At 45.8% G+C, this 14,445-nt stretch overlaps 1 protein-coding gene across 2 annotated transcripts in view; it reads left to right on the top strand.

Moving 5' to 3' along the window:
* The window catches only part of Pik3c2b (phosphatidylinositol-4-phosphate 3-kinase catalytic subunit type 2 beta), a 70,935-nt gene extending 69,101 nt beyond the window's left edge, over positions 1–1,834 (top strand). For both annotated transcript variants that reach the window (XM_017797463.2, XM_008830387.3), the window contains one exon: positions 567–1,834. In XM_017797463.2, the coding sequence (XP_017652952.1) occupies positions 567–755 (189 nt within the window). In that variant the 3' untranslated portion in view covers positions 756–1,834. The remainder of the gene's footprint in view (positions 1–566) is intronic.
* The last annotated feature ends 12,611 nt before the right edge of the window (positions 1,835–14,445 follow it).

The raw sequence follows: 14,445 nt of genomic DNA, 5'->3' as shown, positions 1-14,445 counted from the left end.
GTGTGTGTGTGTGTGTGTGTGTGTGTGTGTGTGTGTGTGTGCAGATGTCCACAGAGATCAGAAGAGCATGTCTGATCCCCTGAAGCTAGAGTTACAGGAGGTTGTGAGCTGCCCAATGTGGATGCTGGGAACCAAACTCCAGTGTTTTTAACTGCTGAACTGTCTATCCAGTGCCCACCCCACCCCCCAAGAATTTGAAGCCTAACAAATGTGTACTGTCATTCCCTTTATGTAGAAAGCTTTTACACTCTTAGGATTGCAGTTCCCAAGCTGAGACCTGAGCCCTATCTATGAAGAGGGGAGTCTGCTGCCCTGTGTTTTGAATTAGCAAAGACCCAATAAAAACCCTTAGCCAGATGGTAGTCTAAGTATGTAATCCCAACACTGTGTAATCCTAGTAGAAGTAGGATTGCTCTGAGTTCCAGGCCAGCCTGGCTACATGTTACCCTGTCTCAACAAAACAAACAGCTCTAGGGTCTAGAGCATTTTCCTCTTCCAGATTCTCTGTGGACTCTTCCCTGCCCCATCTCACAGCTTCCCTCTCTTCCCAATGCTTGTGTTTGCAGTTGGTATATGATGGGATCCCCAAGGGAGACCTACAGCAGCGGGAACTCCAGCTGAGCGTGCTAAGTGAGCAAGGATTCTGGGAGAATGTGCTTCTTGGGGAAGTTCACATCCGCCTGCGGGAGCTGGACCTGGCCCAAGAAAAGACCGGCTGGTTCTCTTTGGGGTCTCGAAGTCATGGAACTTTGTGAGCTCAGCTCTGGCCCAGACCTCAGGCCAGAGCCCAGAGCTGGGGGAGAGGCCTCTCCTGTCTGCCTGACTCCTCCTTTCCTGGGAAAGGGGCAGGGCCCTTGGACTACCCCACAGTCCAGGTGGACCTGGCCTCAGTGAGAGGGGGATGGAAGAATTGGGTGCTCTTCGTTGTCCCTTCCTCAGCAGACTGCACTTGGGTTGGTTGTACTGAGCAGCCCCTTGGAAGCTGTGAGGTTGCAGCAAAGTTTTAAGTTTACCTTGTGTCAAGGGAGCAATGCCTGCTTTTAGGTATGTGGCACGCGGGCTCTATGAATTAGCAGTTGGGGGAGGAGGGTGGGTGGTATTTTATTTTTATTTTTAAAAAATGAAATATGAAATAGTAATGTTGTCCTAACTGGGACAAGAAGCCTTGTGAGAGGGACATACTCATGTCTCAGAAGGCAGGAAAGGAAGACTATTTGGACTTTGTATGATGAAGGTTCTTATTGGACTTTTCCCTAGGACTTCGTGGGTTTTGTCTTCTAGCTATAGGAAGTATTGGGGAGGGACCCAGTAGGACCTCAGTGAAGCCCTCCCTCTCTAGGGTAGACTGGGGAGGGACAGGGAGAACTGACTGCTAGACTGAGACCCGTGCTGGGCCATCCGATTTTGCCTCCAAAGGAGAGCGATGTGATATCTATGTGTGTAAGGAAGGGCCTTCCATATCCGGGTTCCTCCAAGGACCTGTGTTCAGGGACCCATGTTCTTTAGGGCAGAGTTTTTCCTCTCATCTACCCCTGCTGTTAGGATGTAGCCTGAATACTTTCCTTCTCCCTACCCCGCTGTTCTCTCAGCCCTCTGTGGGCCACCTGGTACCCAAGACTACACTGGGGTGCCCCCATCCTCTCTTGTCTGATGGGACAAAATGTTGTCTCAACCCTTAGATTTGGTTTCACCCAGGGGCCTTGTGGTTGTGAGCCATACCCGTCGGGGCAGGTGCAGTGTGGCTGCCTGCTGCATTGTTCCTGGAGACTTCCTACACCCCTCTACTGCTTTCTTTCCTGCAGCTTCTCTCCTAAACTCTGTTAATGTCGCATTTAAAAAAAAAAACTTCCTTCATTCTGTAGGGCCATAAGATTGTTTAGTGCATAGCCAAAGGAATGCCCAGTCCATAGCAGAGGGGTTTGGAAAGGGTATGGGGAATGATATCTCTGGCTAGGAGGAGGCTGGATTGGGGCCGTGATTATTCCCCTGGAGCTGAAGGGAGAAACCGGCCTATGGCCTTATACTTTTTTTCTTTAATAAACATTCTTTCAACACACTTCTTTACTTATATGGTGCTAGGGATCAAACCCAGGGCCTTACATATGCTAGACAAGCACTCTGCCACTAAGCTGCATCACCAGCCTGCCTCATACTCTTTATTCCTTACCAGATGGATTCAAAATTTACTCAAATTTATCTCCAAAATGTTGTCTTCCTCACAAAAGGGTGGCAGGGAGGGAGGGAGGGAAGGACAGAATTTATATTAACTTTATTTTTTTTTTAGTCTTTTTGAGACAGGGTCTCCCTGTTGCCCCAGCTGTTCTGGAACTCACTATGTAGACCAGGCTGGCCTTGAACTCACAGAGATCCACCTGCCTCTGCCTCCCAAGTACTGGGATTAAAGGCATGCGCCACCACGCCTGGCTATATTAACTTTTTTAACAAGAATAGCATTGTTTGTTTTTTTGGTTTTTTTTTCCTGAGACAGGGTTTCCCTGTAGCCCCTGCTGGCCTAAAACTCACTGTGCAGACCAGGCTGGCCTCAAACTCACAGAGTTCCTCCTGCCTCTGCCTCCCAAGGGCTGGGACTATAGGCAAGTGCCACCATGCCTGGCAAGAACAATTTTTTAAGCAAGAATTAGGTGATGAGAGACGAGTTAACAACACACTGTATACTGTTCCTCTGCAACTCCATTACTGGAGAGAAAAAAGTGCTATTTATTGAAGCTACATGGCCGCATGGAAGTTGGGGTGGAAGTTATTGATGATTTTGAGATACGGTATCATGTAGCTCAGTCTGGCTTCAAACTCCCTGTGTAGACAAGGATGACCTTGAACTTCTGATCCTCTTGCCTTCTACCTTACAAGTGTAAGCCACCATATCCATTTAAAATTTTTTTTATTTTAAATTAAAAATGCCAGACCAGCAAGAAGTCTCAGTGAGTGAAAGCACTTGCCGCCAAGGCTGACAACTTGAGAGACCCACATGGTGGAAGGAGTAAACGGACTCTCCCAAGTTGTTCCCTATATAAACAAACAAATGCCAAGGATAAAGCAGGCTGCTAAGGGCAGGGAATGGGAGAGGGGAAAGAGTGGAACCTTCCAGATGTTTGGACCATAGATGTGCTACTGGCTTTTTGCCTGTAGCCCACTTTATTTTGATCCTCTATGCCCTGACTTAAAGAGGTCTATGTACTGTACCCACCTCCCAGACCCCCGTATCTCCTACTTTCTCTGAAATTGTATTTTCTAATAAATGATATTTGAGAAAAACAAAACTACCATTGTTTTTTAAAATATTTTATTTATTATTTTTATTTTATGCGTATGAATGTATTGCCTACAAGTATGTGAGTACACCCGTGTTGTGCAGTGCCATGGAGGTCAGAAGAGGGCTTCGAATTCCCCTGGAACTGAAGCTAAGGATGGTTCGTAGCTGTCATGTGGGTGCTGGGAATCGAACCCGGGTCGTCTGCAAGAGCAGTCAGTGCTCTTAACCCCTGAGCCATCTCTCTAGCCCCAAATATTTTATTATTTAGATTTTATGTATATGTTTGTGTTGCCTGCATGTAGGTAAGTGCACCCATGTCGTGCTGTGCCCACAGAGGACAGAAGAGGCTGTTGGGTCTCCTGGAACTGGAGTTACAGACAGTTGTTAGCTGCCATGTGGGTGCTGGGATTCGAACCCAGGTCTTCTGCAAGAACAGCCAGTGTTCTTTACTGCTGAGCCATCTCTCCAGCCCTTAAAACTACCATTGTTAAAGATTGGTTGATATGTGACTATTTAAAGCATCTGTTGTATGTTTATGTGCCCTGATATATTGCAGCTTTTAGCTAAAGTTTTAGGGCAAAAGCTCTGCTTCTGAAGGCCCAGCAGGCTAGGCTCAGCTACTGTCCCAAACCAATTTAAGAGAAAAGAATTGGAGCAGAGAGCAAGAGCTACACATAATTACACTGCCTTGGTCAAGGCATGATCCGGCCTCTCATGGTCTCAGCTCTGGTCTTACAGTGTACTCCAATAAATTGTTACTCTATTGTCATTGCTTGCCCCTGCTGCCCAGACAGGGTTCCTAGAACATGATCTGCTTCGGAGTGTAGCTTTTCCATCGTAGATAATTATTCTCATTTTGGGGAGCTCCAGGCCAGCCTTGGCTACAAATTCTAAAAGGAAACCAAAACCAAACCAAAACAAAAAACCCAACAAAGGTAGATAGTGAAACTAGAAAGTGCTTGTTTGAGTCATTTTCCATGAGTTTGTAAACTCCTTAAAGAAAGATGAAAACTGTAGATAACAAAAGACAGACTAACATGGTAAAAATTTTGCAGAAAGTTTAGCAATTTACCAAACAGTCTACTTATTTCCATTGCATACAGTGTTTTAGAATAATTATGACTGACAGCATTATGTCAGGATCATCAAGCTGTTCTTTCTTCTCAGAAACATTTACATTTTTGTTTCTTTCAAGGAATGACATGCCAGCAAAGCACTTGCCACACAAACCTGGCAGGCCAAGTTCCATACCCGGAACCCACATAAAGGTTGAAGGAGAGAACCAACTCCACCGGGGGTGTCCTCTGACTTCCACACATGTGCCATGGCATGTGCACCTACATGCATATCACACACACAATAATAATTTTAAATACATATAGAAAAGACCATAATTATCAATAATAGATTACACTTACATACGAATCTGCATTTAATGTTGTCTTTTAAGAATAAACAAAGACCTGGGCATGGCGGTACATGCCTTTAATTCTAGCATTTGGGAGGAAGAGGCAGGTGGATCTCTGTGAGTTCAAGGCCAGCCTGGTCTACATCGTGAGTTCCAGGACAGCTGGGGCTACAGGGAGACCTTGTCGAGAGAGAGAGAGAGAGACAGAGAGAGACAGACAGAGAGAGACAGAGAGAGAGAGAGAGACAGAGACAGAGAGACAGAGAGAGAGAGAGAGAGAGAGAGAGAGAGGAAAGGAAAAAGTATGCTTGTTTACAAATGTATTCCCTAAGTGGCTGATGCTCAGTCTTTTTTCTAATTATTGTAGTAGTACTGTTTGAAGTGCAGTCTTATGGTATATCTGCCTTTTTGCTTAAGAAGATAGAATTAGAAGCACAAAGCTAAAAAAGGTTAGTACCACCAAAAATTCTAGTTTTGGAGGACACCAACTTGGTAAAATGTTATGAGCTTTGCAAAAAAGATTATTTTTATGTGTATTTCTATGTGCCCACATGCATGCAAGAGCCTTCAGAGGCCAGAGGAGGTCATTGGATACCCTGGAGCTGGAGTTACAGGTGGTCGTGAACCACCTGACATGGGTACTGGGAACTGAACCTAGGTTCTCTGAAGGAATAGTAAGTGCTTTTAACTGCTGAGCCATCTCTTTGGCCCCTCAGCTTCTACTTTTTTAAAAATTGTATGTATGGCCAGGTGTGGTGGCTCACGCCTTTAATCCCAGCACTTGGGAGGCAGAGGCAGGCGGCTTTTTGTGAGTTCGAGGCCAGCCTGGTCTACATAGTGAGTTCCAGGATAGCTGGGGCTACAGGGAGAGACCCTGTCTCAAAAAGAAAAAAAAAATTGTATGTATGTATGTATGTATATTTTATTTTCATTATTATTGTGGCGGGGGTTGGTCTTTTTGAGATACAGTCTCCCTATAGTCCCAGTGGCCTGGAACTCACTATGTAGACCAGGCTGGACTTACAGAAAGGCCTGTTTCTGCTTCCCAAGTACTGGGATTAAAGGCATTCAACACCACGCCTGCCTATTTTTTATTTATTGTTTTTTTTTTTAATTTTTATTTTATGTGCTTGAGTGTATTGTATTGCCTGCATGTATTTAAGTGCATCTGTGTCATGTAGCACTCTCCAGAGGTCAGAAGAGGGCACTGAATCCCCTGGAACTAGAGTTACAGACAGTTGTTAACTGACATGTGGGTGCTAGGAACTGAACCCAGGTCCTCTGCAAGAGCAATCAGTGCCCTTATCCACTGAGCCATCTCTCCAGCCCCCTTTTTTTGTTTTGTTTTGTTTGTTTGTTTGAGACAGGGTCTCCCTATAGCCCCAGCTGGCCTAGAACTCACTGTGTAAATCAGGCTGGCTTCAACCTCACAGAGATCTGCCTAGCTTGGCCTCCTGAATGCTGGGATTAAAAGTGTGCACCACCATGCTGGCTATTTGTTTTTACATGAGTGTTTTAAGTGTTTCACATGCATGCAATGCCCATGGAGGCCAGAAGGGGATGACAGATCCCTTGGAACTAACTTAAGGACAGTTAGCCACCACAACGTGGGTACTGGAACAGAATCATGGTCCTCTGAACGAGCAGTCAGTGCTTTTAACCGCTGAGCCATTTCTCCAGCCCTTAGCGTCTACTTTTGAAGTCTGAAATGTAGTGTCTTTGACGCCTTAGGATAATAGGTCTACATTACTAACAAAAAATTAAAACTTAAGACCTCTTACAAATTTAGAGGCCAATGCTATTGACCACAAATTGACTTATTTTCTGGTATGCCATTGCATTTCATACATAAAATAGTAAAATGCTTTTTAAAAAATTATTTATGCTGGGCATGGTGGCACACACCTTTAATCCTAGCACTCAGGAGGCAGAGGCAGGTGTGAGTTTGAGGCCAGTCTGGTCTACATAGCAAGTTCCAGGTCAGTTGGAGTTACAGGGAGACCCTGTCTCAAAAAGACCAAAAAAGCAAAACAGGGGCTGGAGAGATGGCTCAGCAGTTAAGAACACTGACTGCTCTTGTAGAGGATCCAGGTTCGATTCCCAGCACCCACATGGCAGCTACGAACCATCCTTAACTCCAGTTCCAGGGGAATCTGAAGTCTCTTCTGGCCCCCACAGCATTCACATACATGCAGGCAATACACTCATACACATAAAATAATAAAAATAAAATATTAAAAAACAAACAAAAAAGGCTTATTAGGTAAAGGGAAATAAACGTACACAATGTTTTAAATAGAATTGCCCAAATGGCAGGTTTTTCATCTGTATGATACTGATTACAAATAGCGGAAATGGGGACTGGAGAGATGGCTCAGTGATTAAGAGCTCATACTGTTCTTGCAGAAGACCCCAGTTCAGTTCTCAGCACCCACACTGGGCAGCTCACAACCACCTGTAACTCCATCTCCAGGATATCCAGTGCCCTCTTCTGGCTTCCTCAAGCACCAGTGCTTCAGTGTACATACCCATACACAGACATGCATATGCATAATTTTTTAAATAAAAAAGCAGAAATGTCAAAAATTGGTGTGGGTGTGTGTGGTCTATGCACATGTGTGCAGACATGAGAATGGAGGCAAGAGGAGGTGGGCATCTTCCTCTAACACATGCTCGTGTCACCACCCCCAGTTCTGGGATTACAGGCATACAAGACCAAACCCAAATTTTATGTGGGTGCTGGGAATCTGAACTCAGCTCCTGTAGCAAGCTCTATTACCCACTGAGCCACCTCTGCAGCATAGAAATGTAAAAAAAAAAAAAAAAAAATGGGGGAGGGGGAGACAGGCTCTTACTAGATGTATCCTTGGAACTTGCTATGTAGACCAGACTGGCCTTGAACTCACAGATCCACCTGCTTCTGTCTCCCAAATACTGGGATTAAAGGTGTGCGCCACTATGTCTAGTAAATGTCAATTTTTTCTAAAATTTTAGTTTTATGTGTATGAGTGTTTTGCCTGCATGTATATCCATACACCCCTGTCAGGTAGTACTTCTGGACCCCAGAAGAGGGTGCTCGATCCCCTGAACTGGAGTTACTGGTGGTTGTTAGCTGCTATATAGGTGCTGAGAACATAACTGGGGTCCTCTGCTAGAGCAACCAGTGCTCTTAACTGATGAACCATCTCTCCAGGCCCCTTCCCTTTTTGAGATAGGGTCTTACTATGTAACCCTGGCTAGCCTGGAAGTCTCTATGTAGACAAATTTACAGAAGTCCACCTGCCTCTGCCTCCTGAGTGCTGGGATTAAAGACATGGACCACCATGCCAGCCCTAAATGTCAGAACTTTTATCAGCTATTTTGTATGTTGAAAGTTCAGATGCACTTTGAATATAAACTTACATGCCTTTGATTCTACAAACATTTATATAACATTTAGGTAAAGTTCAGATACACACTTCTATACATGTCTAGTAACAGGAACATAGAATAAAGAATATTAAATGAACTAGCATCACCTTAAAAAAAAAAAAAAGGTTTTGTTCAAGTTCGGATTCTATTGCTGTGATGCAAGACTGACCAGAAACAATTTGGAGGGCTGGAAAGATGGCTAAGCAGTTAAGAGCACTGGCTGTTCTTGCAGAATACCTGGGTTCAAATCCCAGCACCCACATGGCAGCTAACAAGTATCCAGAACTCTAGTTCCAGGGGATCTAACACCATCTTCTGTCTTCTGCAGGCATTGCAAGACATGGGTGCACTTACACATGCAGGCATAACACTCATACACATAAAATAAAAATAAATAAATAAAAAAAACCCCAAAAACCAGAAGCAATAGGAATGCTGTTCAGTGGCTTGCCTCTCCTGGCTTATTCAACTACAGCCCAGGCCACCTGCCTAAGGATAGAACCACCCACAGTACACCTGCACTAGGCCTTCCTACATAAATTAACAATGAAGAAATTGCCCCACAGACAGGCCCATAAGCCAATCTGATAGAGGAAATTTCTTAGTTGAGGTTCCGTCTTCCCATGTGACTCTAGTTTGTGTCAAGTTGACAAAAACTAATCAGCATAGGTTGTTTATAAAGTGATCATTTAAAAGGCTTTAACACATACTTAAGTGAGCCTGGACTTTTAAGATTCAGTTTCTTTTTGTCTTTTATTTGTTTCTTGAGACTGTTTCATTCCATAGCTCAGGCTTCATCAGCATGCACTAGTCTAGGGATGGCCTCAAACTCACAGCAATCCTACTTCAGACTCTCAAGTACTTGATTACTGGAATGTACCACCACACCTGGTACTAAATTTACATTTTTGAAATGTTTTAATATAATTTTGAATTTAGACAAAATTATTTCTTAGAAAATACTTCATGCCTTTTAAAGTTTTTTCTCAAAACACAGCTTACGTTCATTTTTTTTTCTGCATATAGAATTGTACACGTAAATTAGAATTTTAACTCTAAATAATTTTACTCTTAGCAAATACTCAAGAAGAGAGCAAAGTTGTTTCTCCATACATTAACAATTTAGTAAAATATTTGTGACCAGTCCCAAATATATTGCAAAAAAAAGCTGAATCCAAATTGTATTTATGATGGAGTTAGATGAAGATCACTTGGCCGTGTTGCTTCCCTTAAAGATGCCTGTACAAGCTCTATGCAGGCTTTAAAATGGCACAGTGGGAGGCCCCCAAATACCCACAGGGATTCTTACATTAATTGATCTGCAATTGTGTGGTAGCTACTGTTCTGTCTGCCCCTGTGTGCTCAGATGACTCACCTGTGAGCACACCAGGCGTGCTGCACTGGCTAGGCTGAGCTGCAACTCTCTGCAAAGCCCCATCCCATCCAACCAGCAAGTTTTAGATTTTGCCCAGTGTGGGTGTGGACTTGGGCAAAGGGATGCTTCCTTTTCTACAACTCCCCTTCCCTGCACCCTTAGGAACCCCCTGTCCTTGTTCTAATTGACCTTTGCCCCACAGGTGTAACAAGCCCTGCCACGACAGTCTCATAAAGATAGTTATGTCCTGAAGAGGCTTTTTTTTCTAAGGAGTCAGTTGGAGGGAGTGGGGAAACTGTGGCTGGGGTAGAGGGAGGCTCACCTCTTCTCTCACATTAAGGTGGTAGACTTGGCACTAGTGGCCCTAGCTTGATGACTTAGAGTATAAAACTGCCACATATAGTGCCAAACCTGCCCCCATCCCAGCCTTCTCCCAAAAACCCCCTCCTCTAATGCCCTCAGTACCATGGCCCCAATGGGCTCACAGAATGCTGAGCCATTGGAGAATGCCAGAGCCAAACTGAGGAAGGCAGTCTGCTGTCTGCAACCTCCTTAAGGCCGAAGTCTTCAATCATTACAGCTTTTATTCCCAACTGACAGCTCTGGTTTCACTTTGAACCTGTGGAGCCCATGACCCAGCTCACACTTTCCTCTGCAGCCTGAGGCAACCCCACAATTTCTCAGAACTTGGCTTATAAGGATAGCACCAGGCCTCTGCTCCCCTAATCTGTGGGCAAAAGCAGCCACGCCCACCTGTCATGGTGAGCTTTAATTGTCGACACAGCCTGGATGGAGTCTTCTGAGAAGGGAGTCTCAATTGAGGGCTTTCCCAGATCAGATTGGCCTGTGGGCCTGTCTGTGGAGGCTTGTCTTGTTAACTGCTGCAGGAAGGCCCAGCCCACTGTGGGCAGCACCATTCCTTGAGCAAAGGTGGTCCTGGGCTGTGTAAGAAAGCCAGCTGAGCTGGGCATGGTGGCACACGCCTTCAATCCCAGCACTCAGGAGGCAGAGGCAGGTGGATTTCTGTGAGTTTGAGGCCAGTCTGGTCTACAAAGCGAGTTCCAGGCTAGCTGGGGCTACACGGAGACCCTGTCTCAAAAAGATTAAAAACAAAAAAAAACAAAAAAACAAGAAACACTAGCTGAGCAGAGCCTGTGAGTAAGCTAGCAAGTAGTGTTCCTTTGTGGTTTCTGCTTCCCGTTCCTTCCCTGACTTTTTGCAGTGACGGACTCTAACCTGTAAGCTGAATAAACCCTTTCCTCCCCTAAGTTGCCATTGGTCATGGTGTTTATCACAGCAACAGAGTTGAAATTAAAACATTGTCTTTGTGATCCTGGGTGAGGGCTCCTATCTTCCGTATTGTGGTCTAGGACCCAGAAGCTCTCTGGCTCTGTGTGTGCTGTCTTCCCTGTGCCCCAGGGTTGGCTCACCTCCATGGGTAAGTCTCCTGCTCCTGATTCCACTTCTATGCTGAGCTAGGGGAGTGGGCCCTGGAGGTCTGTCTGGAGTGCCCCACCCCAACCCTTGACCCTCCCACCTCACCAAGGGCCAGATCTGCAGTTGCCAGTTAATGGGAAGCTAGGCTTGGCAGAGGAGGGGGCTTTGTGCCACCTGGAGACCCCAGAGGGAGACCTCAACTGCTCTGGCCCTGCTAGGAACCCTGAGTATGATCATAGGCTTCTTCCTTCTCAGAATCTCAAAGTTCAATCAGGGGTCCTCGAAGGGCTTTGGGATGTTCATGTAAGTTTTTGTTGTTGTTGTTGTTTAATATTTTATTTTTTATTTTATGTGTATGAGTATATTGCCTGTATGTATATAAATGCACCCATGTCATTCAGTGCCCTCTGATGTCAGAAGAGGGTGTTGGATCCCTGGAACTAGAGTTATGGGTGATTGTTAGCCACCATGTGGGTGCTGGGAATTGAATCTGGGTCCCCTGACAGAGCAGCCAATGCCATTAATCATTGAGCTATCTCTCTAGCCCCTCTTGTAAGTTTCTGGAAGTTCCCTGGCAGGCAGGTGAACTTTTCCAGCCAACAGCTATCCTCTCACAGACTCTTATTGGGAGAGGCTCATGGGTGCCGACTTCAGGCAATGGAGGGGCTGCTTAGCAGCTGCAGGTTCAGGGTGGTTGTAGCCTCTGTGCCTGCTGCTGGGAAGGGTACTGGGGCAGCGCCACACCACGGCGCCTCCTGGGCACTTCGTTGCTCTGGAAGCAGCTGATGAACAAGAGACATTATGATGGTGATGAAGGAAGTGGTGGTGACTGGAGGCAGGTGTATGTGCATGGGGGTGATCTTGAAAGAGGTAGTGCTTGAGCCCCCTCTGGAGGCAAGTCTACCGCTTACCTTCACTTGTCTCCCTGCTCCCCTGCTGCAATGGTCCTGTGACCCCACAACTGTTCTGCCTTTTTTTATTTAAAAATTATTTATTTTCCCAGGCATGGTGGCACATGCCTTTAATCCCAGTATTTGGGAGGCAGAGGCAGGCAGATCTTTGTGTGTTCGAGGCCAGCCTGGTCTATATAGTGAGTTCCAAGCCAGCTGGGGCTACAGGGAGACCCTGTCTCAAATAGACCAAAAAAATATATATATATTTATTTTACACATATAAGTGTTTTGCCTGCATGTATGTAAATGCACCATGTGTGTGCAGTGCTGGTGGAGGCCAGAAGATGGCATGGGATCCCATGGAGCTGGAGTTACATATGGTTGTTAGTCACCATGTGAGTGCTGGGAACTGAACCCAGGTCCTTTGTAAGAGTAGCCTGTGTCCTTAACTGCTGAGCCATCTCTCCAATGCCTATCTATATTTTTATATACATTGATGTGATGTGTGGGCATTTCAATCTATACACACCAGCTCATGCACTTCTTCCTCTCAGACGTTTTTTATCTGTCTACCACAAGTGCTAGGGCATGATTATTTGTAATGACAGGTCCTCCAAGTCAGGTTCGGAGTGACCCTGCTGTGCCCGGGTGTGACTACTGGATGATGACTAGCTTTTCTCCTTAGCTAAGTATCTGTCTTAACTGTCTGGATGAAGCCCTATACCTAGGGTCCTCAGATACTAAGAACCTACATATGTTTTCTTTGGGGAGTAATTCTGTGTGGATAGATGCCTAGATCCCTCTTGAGGCATCCAATGCATCCATGCAGACCAGCCATGGCCAGTTTTGAAGAGGTGAAGTGTTGTCTTGTTTGCCCCTGCCCCCTCCCCCCGCCATCCCCCAGTTACTGTGATAAAATACTCTGAGCAATGCAAGTTAAGGGAGAAAGGGTTTATTTTAGCTCACAGTTCAAGGTACAGTCCCTCATGGTGGGGAAGTCAAACCAACAGGAGCTGGAAGAGTTGGTCATATTATGTCTGCCGTCAGAAGGGAGCAGTGAATGCCTGCATGCTAGTACTCAGCTGACTTTCTCTGCTTTATACAGTCTGAGATCCCTGCCCTAGGGAATGGTCGTAAGCACAATTAAGATGAATCTTCCCACATCAATTAATGTAATCAAGATAATCCCAAGTAGGAATGCCCAAAGGCCCATCTCCAAAGTCATTAAAGATTCTGTCAAGTTGACAATTAACAGTGAGGATCACAGGGGTTGAGCTATTCTCAAGAATATTCCACTGTTCTTGGAATAGTGGCCCACTAAAAATAGCTCAAGTTCAGGGAGGGTTTAGGAAAAGCAACTCCTAAGATCTAGGAGATACCCAGACTCAATGCAAGGTGGGACCTTGATGGACTAGAATGAAAGGCAAGGAGGAGGCTGCCCTCCCCTTTCTGGGGTTAGCCTGGCTGCATCCTACCATCAGTGTGTCTGATCCCTCCTTTCCCTCTGCTTCCTCCTTTCCCAGGACACTGCCACCAGACCTGTGGCTTCAGCTTGCTCCACTGGCAGCATGGAGATTCACATGAACTAGGTTAATAAAGCTGGGGGATCAAAATGATGAAGTACAGAGACTGCTAGGGCCCATGGAAAGGGGATGGTGTCCACTGGGAGACAGGCAAGTCTGTTAGCAGCATGCAGAGAGGCCTAACAAGGACTTTGGTGTGAAGGCAGCCCTGATGTTCTCAGGTAACAGAACTGAGAATGGTAAGCCCTAGGAAGACTAGGCACATGGTCAGGCCAGAGAAGGGCAGAGGCTGGGTGAAGCTGACTTGTTTTGTGTGGAAAGAAGAGCATGGATCACTAACTAGCTAGAAGGGCACCGGAGGCAGGATTTGAGCACCAGGGGCAGGGTTGGGGGTATAGCATGGACCTGGTCCAAGGCAGGACTGTTTTCTCCAGAGATGCAGAGACAGGGAAAGGGGGTGTGGGGAAAGTTGGTGTAGCTGCTTCCTAACTTGGGTCCCCTCTTTTATTTTCATCATGCACTGGCCACCATGTGCCAGCCACTCTATGTGGGTCTGTAGGCATACACATGCAAGCCAGCAGCAAACACCCTGGCTCTGACCTTTTGGATATTATGATTTAGTGGGCAAGCAGGGAAATGTCACTTACCATGGCTAGCTGCAATTACTAAACTTGAGGAAAGAATTTCAACAATTGTCTATGTTCCCCTCAAGGAAGGATGACCTTTCTAACTTGTGACTGACTTCTTCCAGTGAGGTGGCCTTGTAGATCATGGAGAAGACCCACTTTACAGATGCCCTTACCAAGGCTTGCAGAGTCTTCAATCTTCCTAAGGCCACTTGGCCCATTAGAAGGAGCCAGCAGGGCTGACAAGATGACTCATCAGGTAAAAGAGCCTATAGTTCAAGCCTGATACAGGAGCTGCTTAGGCACCTACTCCCTGTCCTCCCCAGGGTCTCATGACCCTGGTGCAGAGGCTCTTGAAGTATATCCAGGGTCGATTTCATTAAAAGTTTCCTTAACCTTTCTTCTGGTCTCTGTCTGGGAAGGTGCTCTGAAGGAGGTGTCCCTAAAGTCAGCTCATCTCACCCAAGGGCAGAAGTGTTTCTAGTTCTATGATAGATTTGG

Source organism: Nannospalax galili, unplaced genomic scaffold (assembly GCF_000622305.1).
Source record: "Nannospalax galili isolate Female #2095 unplaced genomic scaffold, S.galili_v1.0 scaffold113, whole genome shotgun sequence".
Classification (NCBI taxonomy): Eukaryota; Metazoa; Chordata; class Mammalia; order Rodentia; family Spalacidae; genus Nannospalax; species Nannospalax galili.
Note: the sequence above shows the minus strand (reverse complement) of the source record. Positions and strands in the feature narration are given on the sequence as shown.